The sequence below is a fragment of the Argopecten irradians genome, chromosome 10 (genome assembly GCF_041381155.1).
Source record: "Argopecten irradians isolate NY chromosome 10, Ai_NY, whole genome shotgun sequence".
Taxonomy (NCBI): domain Eukaryota; kingdom Metazoa; phylum Mollusca; class Bivalvia; order Pectinida; family Pectinidae; genus Argopecten; species Argopecten irradians.
The window spans coordinates 24884860-24897089 of record NC_091143.1 but is presented as its reverse complement, the minus strand read 5'-3'; the positions used below and the strand labels follow the sequence as shown (position 1 = coordinate 24897089).

At 32.5% G+C, this 12230-nt stretch overlaps 1 protein-coding gene across 5 annotated transcripts in view; it reads right to left on the bottom strand.

The window, feature by feature from the left end:
• LOC138333472 (centlein-like) overlaps window positions 1-8394 on the bottom strand; it is a 71907-nt gene extending 63513 nt beyond the window's left edge. For 3 of the 5 annotated variants that reach the window (XM_069281871.1, XM_069281875.1, XM_069281874.1), the window contains exons 1-4: window positions 8314-8394; window positions 7101-7185; window positions 5318-5382; window positions 4465-4553 (exon numbers count right to left, since the gene is read on the bottom strand). In XM_069281871.1, the coding sequence (XP_069137972.1) occupies window positions 4465-4553; window positions 5318-5382; window positions 7101-7122 (176 nt within the window). In that variant the 5' untranslated portion in view covers window positions 7123-7185; window positions 8314-8394. Of the gene's footprint in view, window positions 1-4464; window positions 4554-5317; window positions 5383-7100; window positions 7186-8097; window positions 8159-8313 lie in introns of those variants that run through there. The other 2 variants (XM_069281873.1, XM_069281872.1) reach the window with 2 other exon arrangements.
• Between the last annotated feature and the right edge of the window lie 3836 nt (window positions 8395-12230).

Below are 12230 nucleotides of genomic sequence, written 5' to 3'. Positions count from 1 at the left end.
TGTTATACAGCACATCTGACAGTATATGTAAACAAGGACGAAGAGATACATCATAATGAACCGAAATAAAAACATAAATACATTTGGCATGTGAAAAGGCAGTGCAACTGTTCCAAATTGCTTTACTGTCTGGGAAGTTCTAACAGAGAGAAGGGTGTGTGTGCTGGACTTCATTACCAATCTGGGGTTATATCAGAGGGACAAAGCCAGAGCTAAGACCAAACAAAATATCAAATCTGCTTCCGTCAACAAATAGAAGAAGTTGTAAGTTCCTATGTGAGATTTTTTTTCTATAACAAAATGGTATCAGCAACTGATCAAGTACATTCTACGAATACATTATTATAAACCAGGGCAGTGGAACATCCCACCAAGAATGATCATTTATTACACACAAATGTTAAAACTGAATAGGCATCCAGATTTGAGGTTGAAAATCTAGATTTACATGAAACATACCGTTAATTTTATTTAGCCTGCACTGGACAGATCACAGAGTCTAAACATTGACAAACTTTGTAGACAAAACTTGATGGTAAGACTTCAGAAGTCCCTTTATTCCAGCGGTCTGCAAGACCTCACAACACCACATAGTTCCAATTACTGTACTTTCTACATTGTAACACAGGAGTAATGACTGTGTCATCTTCTGTCTTCAAAAGCAACAATTACATGCACAGTAACAATGCAATGAAGGGTCCGCCTAATTTCATCAAACTCTTTAATACTGTCCTGGAAGTCCTATAATAAGACTGATAACATTAGACTTAGATCTGTGAAAAAGTCATTTGCCAAGAGAAGTAAGACTTCACATTTTTTTTATTATTTATTGCTCAATAATTAATGCTGATAGATATAGGATGGTTGAATTGGACTGGTGTGATAGAACACATCAAATGGTGCCCTATTCCCTAACTACTCATAGCTGGCTGATTACCCCCACAAAGACGACTGACTTGTATGTCCTGTGTAGGCTTGCCCAATTAGTTATGAAAAATGCAAACCTCCCCTGCAAGGCCCCTGTATAATTGATACAGCATCATCCATGCCATAAAGACACTGGTATGGATCGGCAGAAGACAAAGGTCACACAAAGACAATTGTTGTTGTAACACTGTGTCGATCACGTCACCCCAGCAATCCACATCTTCAGTATCAACATAATCTGATGTACAGTCGCTGCCCATGTCAAAAAACTAAAAGGCACAATGGGCCTGTATTTCAGCAGACAGGAAAGTAAAAGGTACATTGAAATTGTATTTTAACAAGCAGAAATGTAAAAGGTACATTGGACCTGTATTTTAACAAGCAGAAATGTAAAAGCTACATTGGACCTGTATCTTAAAAAGCAGAAATGCAAAAGGCATAATGGGCATGTATTTCAGCAAACAGAAAAGTAAAAGGTACCTTGAACCTATATTTTAACAAGCAGAAAAGTAAATTTTTCAAAAGGTCATTGGATCCATAATTTACCAGCAGAAAAAATAAAAGGTGCATTGGTCCTGCATTTCAGCATGTAGAAAATAAGAGGTACCATAGACCTGTATTACAACATGTGAAAATGTGAAAGACATCAGCTAGTTGGTAAATAAGTTATATTGAAATAGGCATCCTGGATCTGTGTAATGCTTTTTATTACAGCATCTATAAATATAATGATACTGTACATGCGGAAAAGAAAGAGATTCCATAGTGACCTGTGTTACTTGCCTTTTAAAGCTCCTCAACACATTATTTAATTTGTTTATATTGTAGACATACAGTAAGAGTTCCAAGAGGGATCTTGGTGCCCACCAAAGAATGATTATGCCTGATAATTGAAAGTGGGTTAATATCTATGCCTTTCAAGCTTCAACTAAAATCTACATATGAAATTTGAAGAAGATCCCTTCAGTACTTTCTGAGAAATAGTGGTAACAAATTTCAACTATCAAAATCCAAGATGGCGGCCTATCAACCATCTTGTTGACTAATCATCCCAAAACGCAATATGCACAACTATGGTACTAGAAAAACATACATATGAAATTTGAGACAGATCCCTTCAATACTTTCTGAGAAATAGCGGTAACTATCTTCAACGATCAAAATCCAAGATGGCTGCCTGTCGCAGCCAATCTTGTTGACTGATTGGTCCCAAAGTGCAAAATGCACAACTAATATGATCCTACAGAAATACTATTTCTGAGAAATAGCAGTAACCAGAACTATTTACAGACGGATGTCTGATGATGGTGGGCTAAAAATGAAAAGATAAAGTGTGTTTTTGTTTTCATTTGAATAACCAGGGTTGTTTAAACAATAACTACCTAGCAACTGAACCAAAAGGGTGTTGTCAACGCAACAATGAGGTGGAACACTACCAATAGAATGTCTGGACACCTCTACCTCTCTACAATCTCTAACATTTGGTTTTGTGTGGTTTATTTTCATTTGGTTTCTTAATAACAACAAGGGTCATTTAAGGATTACCAGGTTCAGGTGCAAAGGAAGATAGGTAGAGAAAAATCAACTTATGGTCATTACCTGACAAAGGCCCCGATGCATATGTGTTTCAAACATGTACCCCAGAAGTTGAGGGCTACTGGCAAATATGTTGAAACACCTTAACTACTATCCATTGCCCCTTCCACTCCCACTTGACACTACAGTGATCCAATAGATATCAGTATGTTTTAATCTTGTACGGGACTTATTTACGTCCTTAATGTATTGCACAATATTTTAGATTGATTTAATTAATTGATTTGATAAAGCTAAAATTATGTTGTGCAGACTTCTATTAACAACAAACAAAGATAGGCTTGTCATACAGTTCATGATTTACTGTAGTAATATATGAACCACACAATAAAACAGCAGTTGTAATTCATTATAAATATTTATCAATGAACAGAGATATACCTGCATTCACATCCTAGTATCCAAAATCGAATGATCAATAATTCATTTCTGATATTCATTAATAAATATCAATAAAATAGACACTCATTAAAGCACCTAGAATGCAATGGTCTACACTGACTTTATGCATTGTAACAATAATATGGTATACCTAAATCATCAATTAAAACACTGAATTTGGATTGGTTAGAAATTTGCTTCTACTTGTATCCATCACAAAATTTCATAATAATTCTATATGGCTGAATTTCACTTCATTTTACACACAAGAAATTCATGTAATGTATTCCTAAACTCTCAGTGGAGTTGCTTCTCTCAAGGGAGTTTAGCAAGTCTTTGGTTAGTAATATCTCCCCCAGAAAGTTAAACAAGACTTTGGCTAATATAGCATCTCCCAAGACAGTTTAAAAAGACATTCATATCCATCAGAGATTAAGTAAGACTTTGTCTAATATAGCATCTCTCAAGAAAGTTTAACAAGACTTTCATATCCCTCAGAGAGTTTAGAAAGACTTTGGCTAGTAGCATCTCTACAAAAAGTTTAGCAAGACTTTGGCTAGTGGTATTTCTCCAAACTAGATTTTGACAATACTTTGAATAGTAACACAGTAACACACATATTCTCAGTAAGTTTAGAAATATTTTTGTTAATAGCATTTCCAAAAAGTTAAGCAAAAGTTTGGTAAGTAGCATTACCCAAGGGAGTTTATCAAACGTTTGGCTGCAGAATCTCCCAAAGTAAGTGGCTATTACAAATACAGTAATCCAAACACTTTTCTGAAGGAATACCAGAGACGCTAGGACCATGAAATTCTGACATGTTTTTTTCAAAGGTCCTTAATATAAGACCTTCAAATCTATAAAGGATATTATTTATCTGGGAATTGAGAAAAAAGAATTTGGAAAGGTTAGTCCATTTCAGGCCTCACATAGGCCCCTTGGGGTTGGAACCATATAATACAATTTTGTTTATACGCCAAAGGTTTCCACAAAATTGATTAAGTTTGTTTCAGGAGGAGGCATGCAATATGACAATAAGCAAAAGTCTGCCAAAATAAGTCACTTCATACCAGATGACAAAAAGCTAAAATTGCTACAAATTTTAAGTCAGGACGCGTATGGAAATGGATATATTTTGGTTCGCCATCTTCGTAATCAAGTCATTTTTTATACCAAAACCTCAAAATGGTCATATCATACTAGTTCTTCAATAGCTGATATCAAGATAATTACAATGTCATGACCTCATAATGGTTATATTATACTAATATCATACGTATGTAATAATATTATATGAGCAATGAATAACAGGTATTTATGTAATGAAAAAGAAAAAAAAATCAGTCTCTTACTTAAGCAAAAGTCATTCACTTCTACAGTACCGAGGTTTTCTATGATCTACATACTTCATAACTAGCTTCAAGAGTTATTCATTTTAAAGGTATCCAGGAACATTGTACTCCACAATGTAGTACGACCACTGTGGTAATTGTGACAGGTGTCATATTCAACAGAAACATTGCAACAGCAAAGAATAATAAATATATTAATAAAACTGACCTTTGAACTACTAGTGACACTGCCTTGGTAACATCAGGATTAGCCACTTGTAACTTCTTCCATAATGACCAGACAAAATCTTTGTCTGCCTGTAAATAAACAACAATAACATGTTGACAACTCATCTTATTCAGTATCTTGTGTTTACGAATATACTGCCATTGATTCCATTAGATGTTAAACCAGTTAGACAGAAGCCAAGAGGAAATAGTGGATTGGATTTTGCTTCATTAATACCTGATTTAAATTAAACTGTGTATCTTTGTTACACTTTCATTGTTTTTCATACAGGGCATCCATTTGGGCATTGTCTTTAAGCAGTGTCAGAAGTCAAAATACCATTTCTCAGAAATCTGAAGAGTCAAAACTTATGACAAATAGATGTGGTATTTACTCGTAAACAACATTTAAATCATACAGTAAAATGATAGCACATTGACAATTTGACTTGAAGTATGATACACATATTGTATTTCTAAAAATATAAACTTAATTTATTTTTCATCGATTGACAAACAAGTTATACAATTTATGCAAATCACTCTCGATGGCCCAGCTGTAAACTGGCGAGGGGTCTTAGTGTGGGAAGAAACCTGAGTGCCTGGAGAAAACCCACCTGATCGGGCAGGTGACCCCTAACCTTTTCAAATCCCGGCCGGCCGACTAGGTGAAAGGCCAGTGGCTTAACCACTACACCACCCCACCACCCATATTATGTATCTGTATTGTCAATTATTAGTGGTAGGTCAGTTGGTGGAGCATTAATCTGGCTAGTGTTCCGAGGTCCCCGGTTGAAATCCCAGTCTGGCCACTACTTTTCTCCTCCTCTGTTACATTAGATATTAACACTTACCTGACACTGTCTCAGCTCATCGCACAAATGTTGATTGAGGTCCTGGAGCTGAACAATCTCCTCCTCTGGAACATAAATAACACATAAATATTTATATGTATATATAGATTGTTGTAAAATGTATTGAATTATACACTTTACTTTCTTCCACCAAGTTCATCTTGTGGTATTAATGTAAAATTTATTAGTAAACGTATTCCTTCATTATAAAATCACTTGTTTTTTAAGAGCCTGAAGCAAAAATCTTATAATCAAAATAAAATAATTGAAAAATAATTGAATGATTAGATACCAGCAAAACTAACTGTTGAATGAATATAAGAAGAAAATGTTAGTCAATGGAATGAGCAGTATTAAATAATTCAACAATAATCAAATAGGGATTACCTGAAAATCAATTACTGGTCTAATTAATAAGTATTCACATGTTTTCCAAATTCAATATTTTAAAATTGTCAAAAGTTAAATGGTATATATTGGTATACAGTCGAAACTGTCTTATGTGACTTTCCAAGGGACCATTACAAAAAAGTCACATAAGACAGGGAGACACTTAAGACAGTCCAAGTTCATCCGCAACATCACTGCATGTACAAAAAATCTGTCTTTAATTGCCTGTAAATTTATTCTTCATTATAAATATATCAATTACCTGATTTTTTTTAAATAAATAAAAGATAATAATAAGAAATTAAAACAAAAATGAAAAATTATCTTACTTTTTTTTTAATTAAAAATCACAAAGTAACAAATTACAAACAGACATACGGTACATTGATGTTTGGTTTTAAACTTTGTTCAAGAAAAAAATTCTATCTGGAGGGGGTGTGATTTTGGGTTAAAAATCTAATTTTTTTGCAATTAAAAAAATATTTGTGAGTCATGATTTTTCAGGCTTAAAAAAAAATATAAAAAATCACACTTGTCCGAAAGCAACCATTGCAAAACAATTGCAGATGTTGTTTAAATTAAAAAACATTACTTCTGTACAGTAGAGGTAACATTTTAAAACCTTGGCTTTATTTTGCTGAATTTCACAAATCTACTGTACACTGCTACCAAATGGCGACCATTACAGAAGCCCAAAGCATGTGCATTTGTTTTTACAAGAATTTTTGGTGTTATGAGATATGTGTGAAGAAAATATAGGGTTTTTGACTTTGGGATGGCAGTTGTAAATGATTGTTTACTCATATCAAAGAACGAAATTATGTTTGGTCATAAATGCCATGTACAAAACAAGAAGAGAGTCACCCACACCAAGCCATAGGATAATACGGTAGGCAAAATAAAACATGCCAATTTCTTTAACGTGTTTTGTTATTAATTGTCACTGTTTACCATTGTTTAGTATGGAGAAATATCTGAATGATGTCTAACTGTTAGCCTATCTAATAGTTTAAGGCCAAATTTTGTGGGGAAAAAAAACAATCTTTCATGATCCGTCAAAACTGGTTACACAGTAATGTACTCTTATCGTAGTCAACAGTCAACGTTTAGTTCGATGTTCACACCTCTTTCTCGATCATAATTATGGCCCCAGGCGAATGAAAAGTCGCTCAAGACAGATTTTTAATGATGTGTGGGTTGTAAAAACATGGTCGCTTGTCACGTAAGACAGGGAGTCCCTGAAAACAGACCAATTATATAGCAAAATATGTTGGGGGGGTGGTCTCAAGTAAGGTCACATAAGACAGGGAGTCGCTACATACAGGGGGTCACTCAGACAGTCTCGACTGTACTATGTATAAATACACACCCTGAGTCATAAATCATTGTTTACCTTTTGACATTGAATTTGTCATTTTTACTGTTTTAAGGTGGACTCCACTAAATATTTTGCATTCTACACCTTCAGGTGGACCATCCTGTGAATGAGAAAAGGAAATTTATATCTGTAATATGGAAAAAAGCTTTTTTTTTCGTATTATTTAATCTTTTATTTCAGCTCAAATGAATCCTTTATGTGCACCACTGCTTCAAATATAATTACTTACAGTTTTATATACTTAAAAGAGTGCAGCAAACTTATACATACAGATAAACTAATGTAAACTATCCATAAATGTAGAATTGGAAAACTTTTAAAAAGAAATTAAAATAAAATCCAATGTTGCACAAAATGATATTCCAAGTCATATTCACATGTAATTACAAAAGATACACATTTTAAAAATGCATAAGGAAAACCTCAGTGAAAGGTTTACTTTCAAATAGGATTATTAACAGAATCTTAGATTTATATCTTGTGCTTAATCCTTAATCCTAACTGAAAAGCTGTTTTATGTATTGTGACCCTACAACATAAAAATTTTCCGACTAACAACAGATAATTAAGTTGAGATACATTTTGTAGCCACAGTCACATATTTTTACAAATGTGAAAGTATATATGTTCTACTCTAGATATAGTGGAAGAATTTAGCAAGGCTAGAATCGCAATACAAAACTTTTTTTATGATCAAATGCATGCAATAAGCAGTACAAAAAGAAACACATACTCAATGAATAGGCGTTGTTTAAAATTATATCAAATAATTACTTAAAATCTAATGACTATAGATCTGCTAAATTATTATCAAGGATAGGCCTATATACATCGTAGTAGTGCATGTATTCATAGTGTCAATATACCCTCTATCTTTAGCAGTTTAGAGCTCTGAAACTTCAATGGAAGAAAACACGATAAAAACTAAAATCATACCGTGATTGGTTTTCATTATAAATAGATAAGTAAAAATTTCATTTTTCCAAATACAATATCAAACAAATAAACTGACAAGCGAAGTATCGACACATGTTTTCGGAAGTCATAACATCAACTGACATGGTTTTGCAGGCAACAAAAACTTGACAGGACTTGCACGGAGAATGCATATTCGGTGTTAATTTTGTTGTTTGCTTTATCTAGAAAACATCAATCCCTCAATCCACTAGTGCACAATAATTAAACACCATGAAGTGATGTCAATATTATTATACAACGCCAAATTTACCTAAACATACTGGAATAAAAGCATCTCTACTGAAACCGCTTCGAAGCAAAACACCGGAAGTTGACAAAATCCCGCGTCTAGCTTTACGGCAGTTGTGTATGTCGCAAAATATAATAACAATTTTCAATCTGTTCGGTTATTGAAATAGCAATGGCTTAACGTTACACAAAGTTTTATAACTACCAATTTTTTCGATCCTCTACAATTTAAGATATCTCTTATTTGAAATTCATAGTTTTAAATTATAATGTCGTGAAAATGAAAAGTGTACCGCGAGTTATACGCGCCATCTTTCAACACTGATATGTGGAGCATGTGGTGTGTAAAAAGTTACAGTTCTTGGACAAAAGATTGGTAAATGAGACAACAATTAGATAATGTTTATCATATTTTATTCTATGAGATAATGTTTATCATATTTTATTCTATGAAAAAGAAAACCAACACCAACATTAACATATGTCGTTGTCAAAGTTTGTTATTGCAACTTTGGTATTAAGATAACCAAACGTTTTGTAATAGTCACTTTTTGCCAGTACACTGGGTAACCTACTGTTTTAGTGAATGGTTGAATTATCGTTTTGATTTAGTTAAAAAATATGAATGTATGGTTTTGGCACAACTAAAACCTCATTCATTTTCGTTTATTAACACAACATAACATTTACCCCAATATTTTACATCATAACCATTCAAGAGCTAACCTCTTGATGAAAAAATAATGACAATTTTACATAAAGGTTTAAGGAAATCATCACTTTGAAGTGTGATAAACATAAGTTAACATTTTTTTTTAAAGGATATTATACTCTGGTAGTATTGATATATATAACTAGCCTAACTATGATATTGAATGGTCTTGAAATCAAGTGAGAAACGTTTTTGATTTCATTTTATGCACAAAAAATTTTAACATCTGCAGAATATTTTTGTCAATGGATTAATTATTTTGGAACAATAAATACTGTAATACAAAACTAGATAAAAGTGATACCTTCCTATTTCAGGTACCTAATGTTAAAAGATATAAAATAGCATCTATATTATTCACAAAATGATGAAAGCAGAGAATTTGATTGTTGTATGTGGGAGTGAAAGAATCTCATATGCTAAAAATGTCTATTCCTAAAAGCTTCATAAATACATAGACCAAAGAATGTCATATTGATTACCAAAGATTGGCGGTTGACACAAGTAAAACTGGCTGCAGAAACCAGCCATAAATTGGTGGTCCTTGTATCACTGTTATTATGTATAATACCCTTACGGTCCTATCCAGCCCTTTCAATATTAATGACTTTCATTGCATGCTTTATTATCTGCGTTTGGTCAATTTCAGATTTACGATGTTGTGGTAATTTCTGCTAACTTGATGTCAACAGCTATATTGGGTAAGTAGTATTTTAACTTATGTGGTAATCTATACACATGACCTGTGGGTAATTCTGAAAAAAGAACCGAAGGAGTAACAGTGCAATTAATTAGAGTGTAGGACAAAAGCCCCCCTGGACAAAAGCCCCTCCGGACATAAGCCCCTAGGACAAAAGCCCCTCCGGACAAAAGCCCCTTAGGATAAAAGCCCCTCCGGACAAAAGCCCCTTCTTTATAAAATAATGTATTTTTTCTTATTTCTATTTTTTTTAGATATTTATTTGCTATTTGATACATTTGGGTATTATCAGAGAAGAATGTCAAACATAATAAAAAAACATAATTATGATGTGATCATTTGAATTCTTTTAATTTTTGAGTTATTGATATCAAAGAAAGAATAAAAAACATGTATACATAGACATTAGAATGTTATATATACAAGAAACCATTAATGTTTACTTTATCATAACACACCTACCAGGCTAACAGCTTGATGTTTGCATTGATTATATATAGATAATTAAGAAAGTATGTTTAATTACAAAATATTTCTATCATATAGTGTCATAATTAGATTAACATCAATATAATTTTTACATTTTTTTTCTATAAATCAGGAAATTAATTTATCAAATTTTTAGTAAAATCACAATAATCCAGTAAATTATTACTTTGTGTCTTATTTTGAACTACATGTATATTTGAAGAAAAAAAACTGATATAAGAATAAATATTTTATAATTTTTTTTACTATATTTTTGAATTTAATTTTTTTGAAAAATGAAGGGGCTTTTGTCCTCTTTTCCATTAGTATGGAGGGGCTTTTGTCCAAGGGGCTTTTGTCCTAGGGGCTTATGTCCTAAGGGGCTTTTGTCCGGGGGGGCTTTTGTCCGTACCCCAATTAATTCATTGTTCCTATTTCTAACTGATTACTTTGATTATATATATATATATATATATACACATACATTATTAATATGCCAATATATTGAATCCATATTTGATAATTAAGAATATGTTGTCAATATTAATGTGACTTAATGGTATTAAATATAGTACATATGAATGTCTTATTTGATATTATTTCTTATCAGTCTTAAACCTTGATTTTTATAGTGCTAATTTCATTAATAATTATATGTTTTATCAAAATTAAGTGAAAGCATTTTATTGCAGACTTAATTAGCTCACCTTACAACAACCAGGTCAAATGATGAAGATTCAGCTACAGACCAGCCCTCAGTATCCCACTGCTGGAGCCCCTTATCAACAGGTGAGAAAATGTACTGACCACGCAGGTAAGGGATACCCCATCAATAGGTAGGTGTCAACTCAAAGGCCTACCTGACCAGGTGGAGGAGTAACTGATGTGCCCTAGGGCACAATTGGCATGTTATATATATGACAGATCATAATTATATACCTGGTGGCTTCAAATCCATCAATAGAGAATCTTAGGTGTTAGTATACATGTGTTATTTAAGATATTTTAGTTGTGTTATTTGTAAGTATGTGATAGGTGAGACACCTACCACCTTAATACAAATAACACATACTATACATCTGAGATGAAAGAAGATGTGTGCTTAATGGCAGATTAACAGGTAGCCCAGGTGAAATTAACAGACCCAGGTGAGATTAACAGATACCTGTTCAAGGTAGACAGGAGAACAGCCCAGGTGGTATATCTAATATAGGTCTGTGATTATGTTTACTTTTAATACTTATTGATTAATATCTCAAAAAATATCAAATGCATTAGGATAAAACAATAATAATTATCTTAAAACATGCATAGATCACATAACATTAATAATAAGAGCCATTCAATCAATGAATTATTAAGAGAGACAGTGGAGATAGACTATACAAATGTATGTGAACGTTTCAATTTTAAAAGATAAGGAAGCATATTATAATCAATAAATATAGAAACTTTCTTTTAAGTGCATGATTTAAGTTTTTAAAGATATATAATTAAATAAATGCATTTTTTAAGTTACATATTTCATACAAATTAATAAAATGGTCCTGATGCAAGTCTTTATCACAGAAGATTAAAAGCTAAGAGGCTGTTATTTAGATGATAGAAATTTAACATTAGTATTTTTGACTTTTAGTATTTTGGGGAAAAAACAGCCTTTAAGGATGTACACCTCTGAGAAGTCAAAATTTTCTTTTATCATACTTTTTTCTCATATAGATTTTAGGATATAGGAGTTCATACCATAAAAGAAAACGGAAGGAAAAACATATGTCCGTGTGCTCGTTTTTTAGCTGTTGTAAGTCAAAGATACCTAGTTGACAAAATATTGGATTTTATGGGAATTTTGCTGTTTTTACCATATACACGAGAGATTAATCCATAATTTCCTAATGAAGAGTTTGGTATGAATCAATGTTTGTATAATTTATTTTCAAGTAGTCTTCTTTAAAATTATACCAGTAATGATTAATTTGACTCATATTTTTCCTCAAATCAACAACATATGCTACCCCTACCCCTTAATTTCAAGGTACAAAAAGCACCATTTTCAGCCATT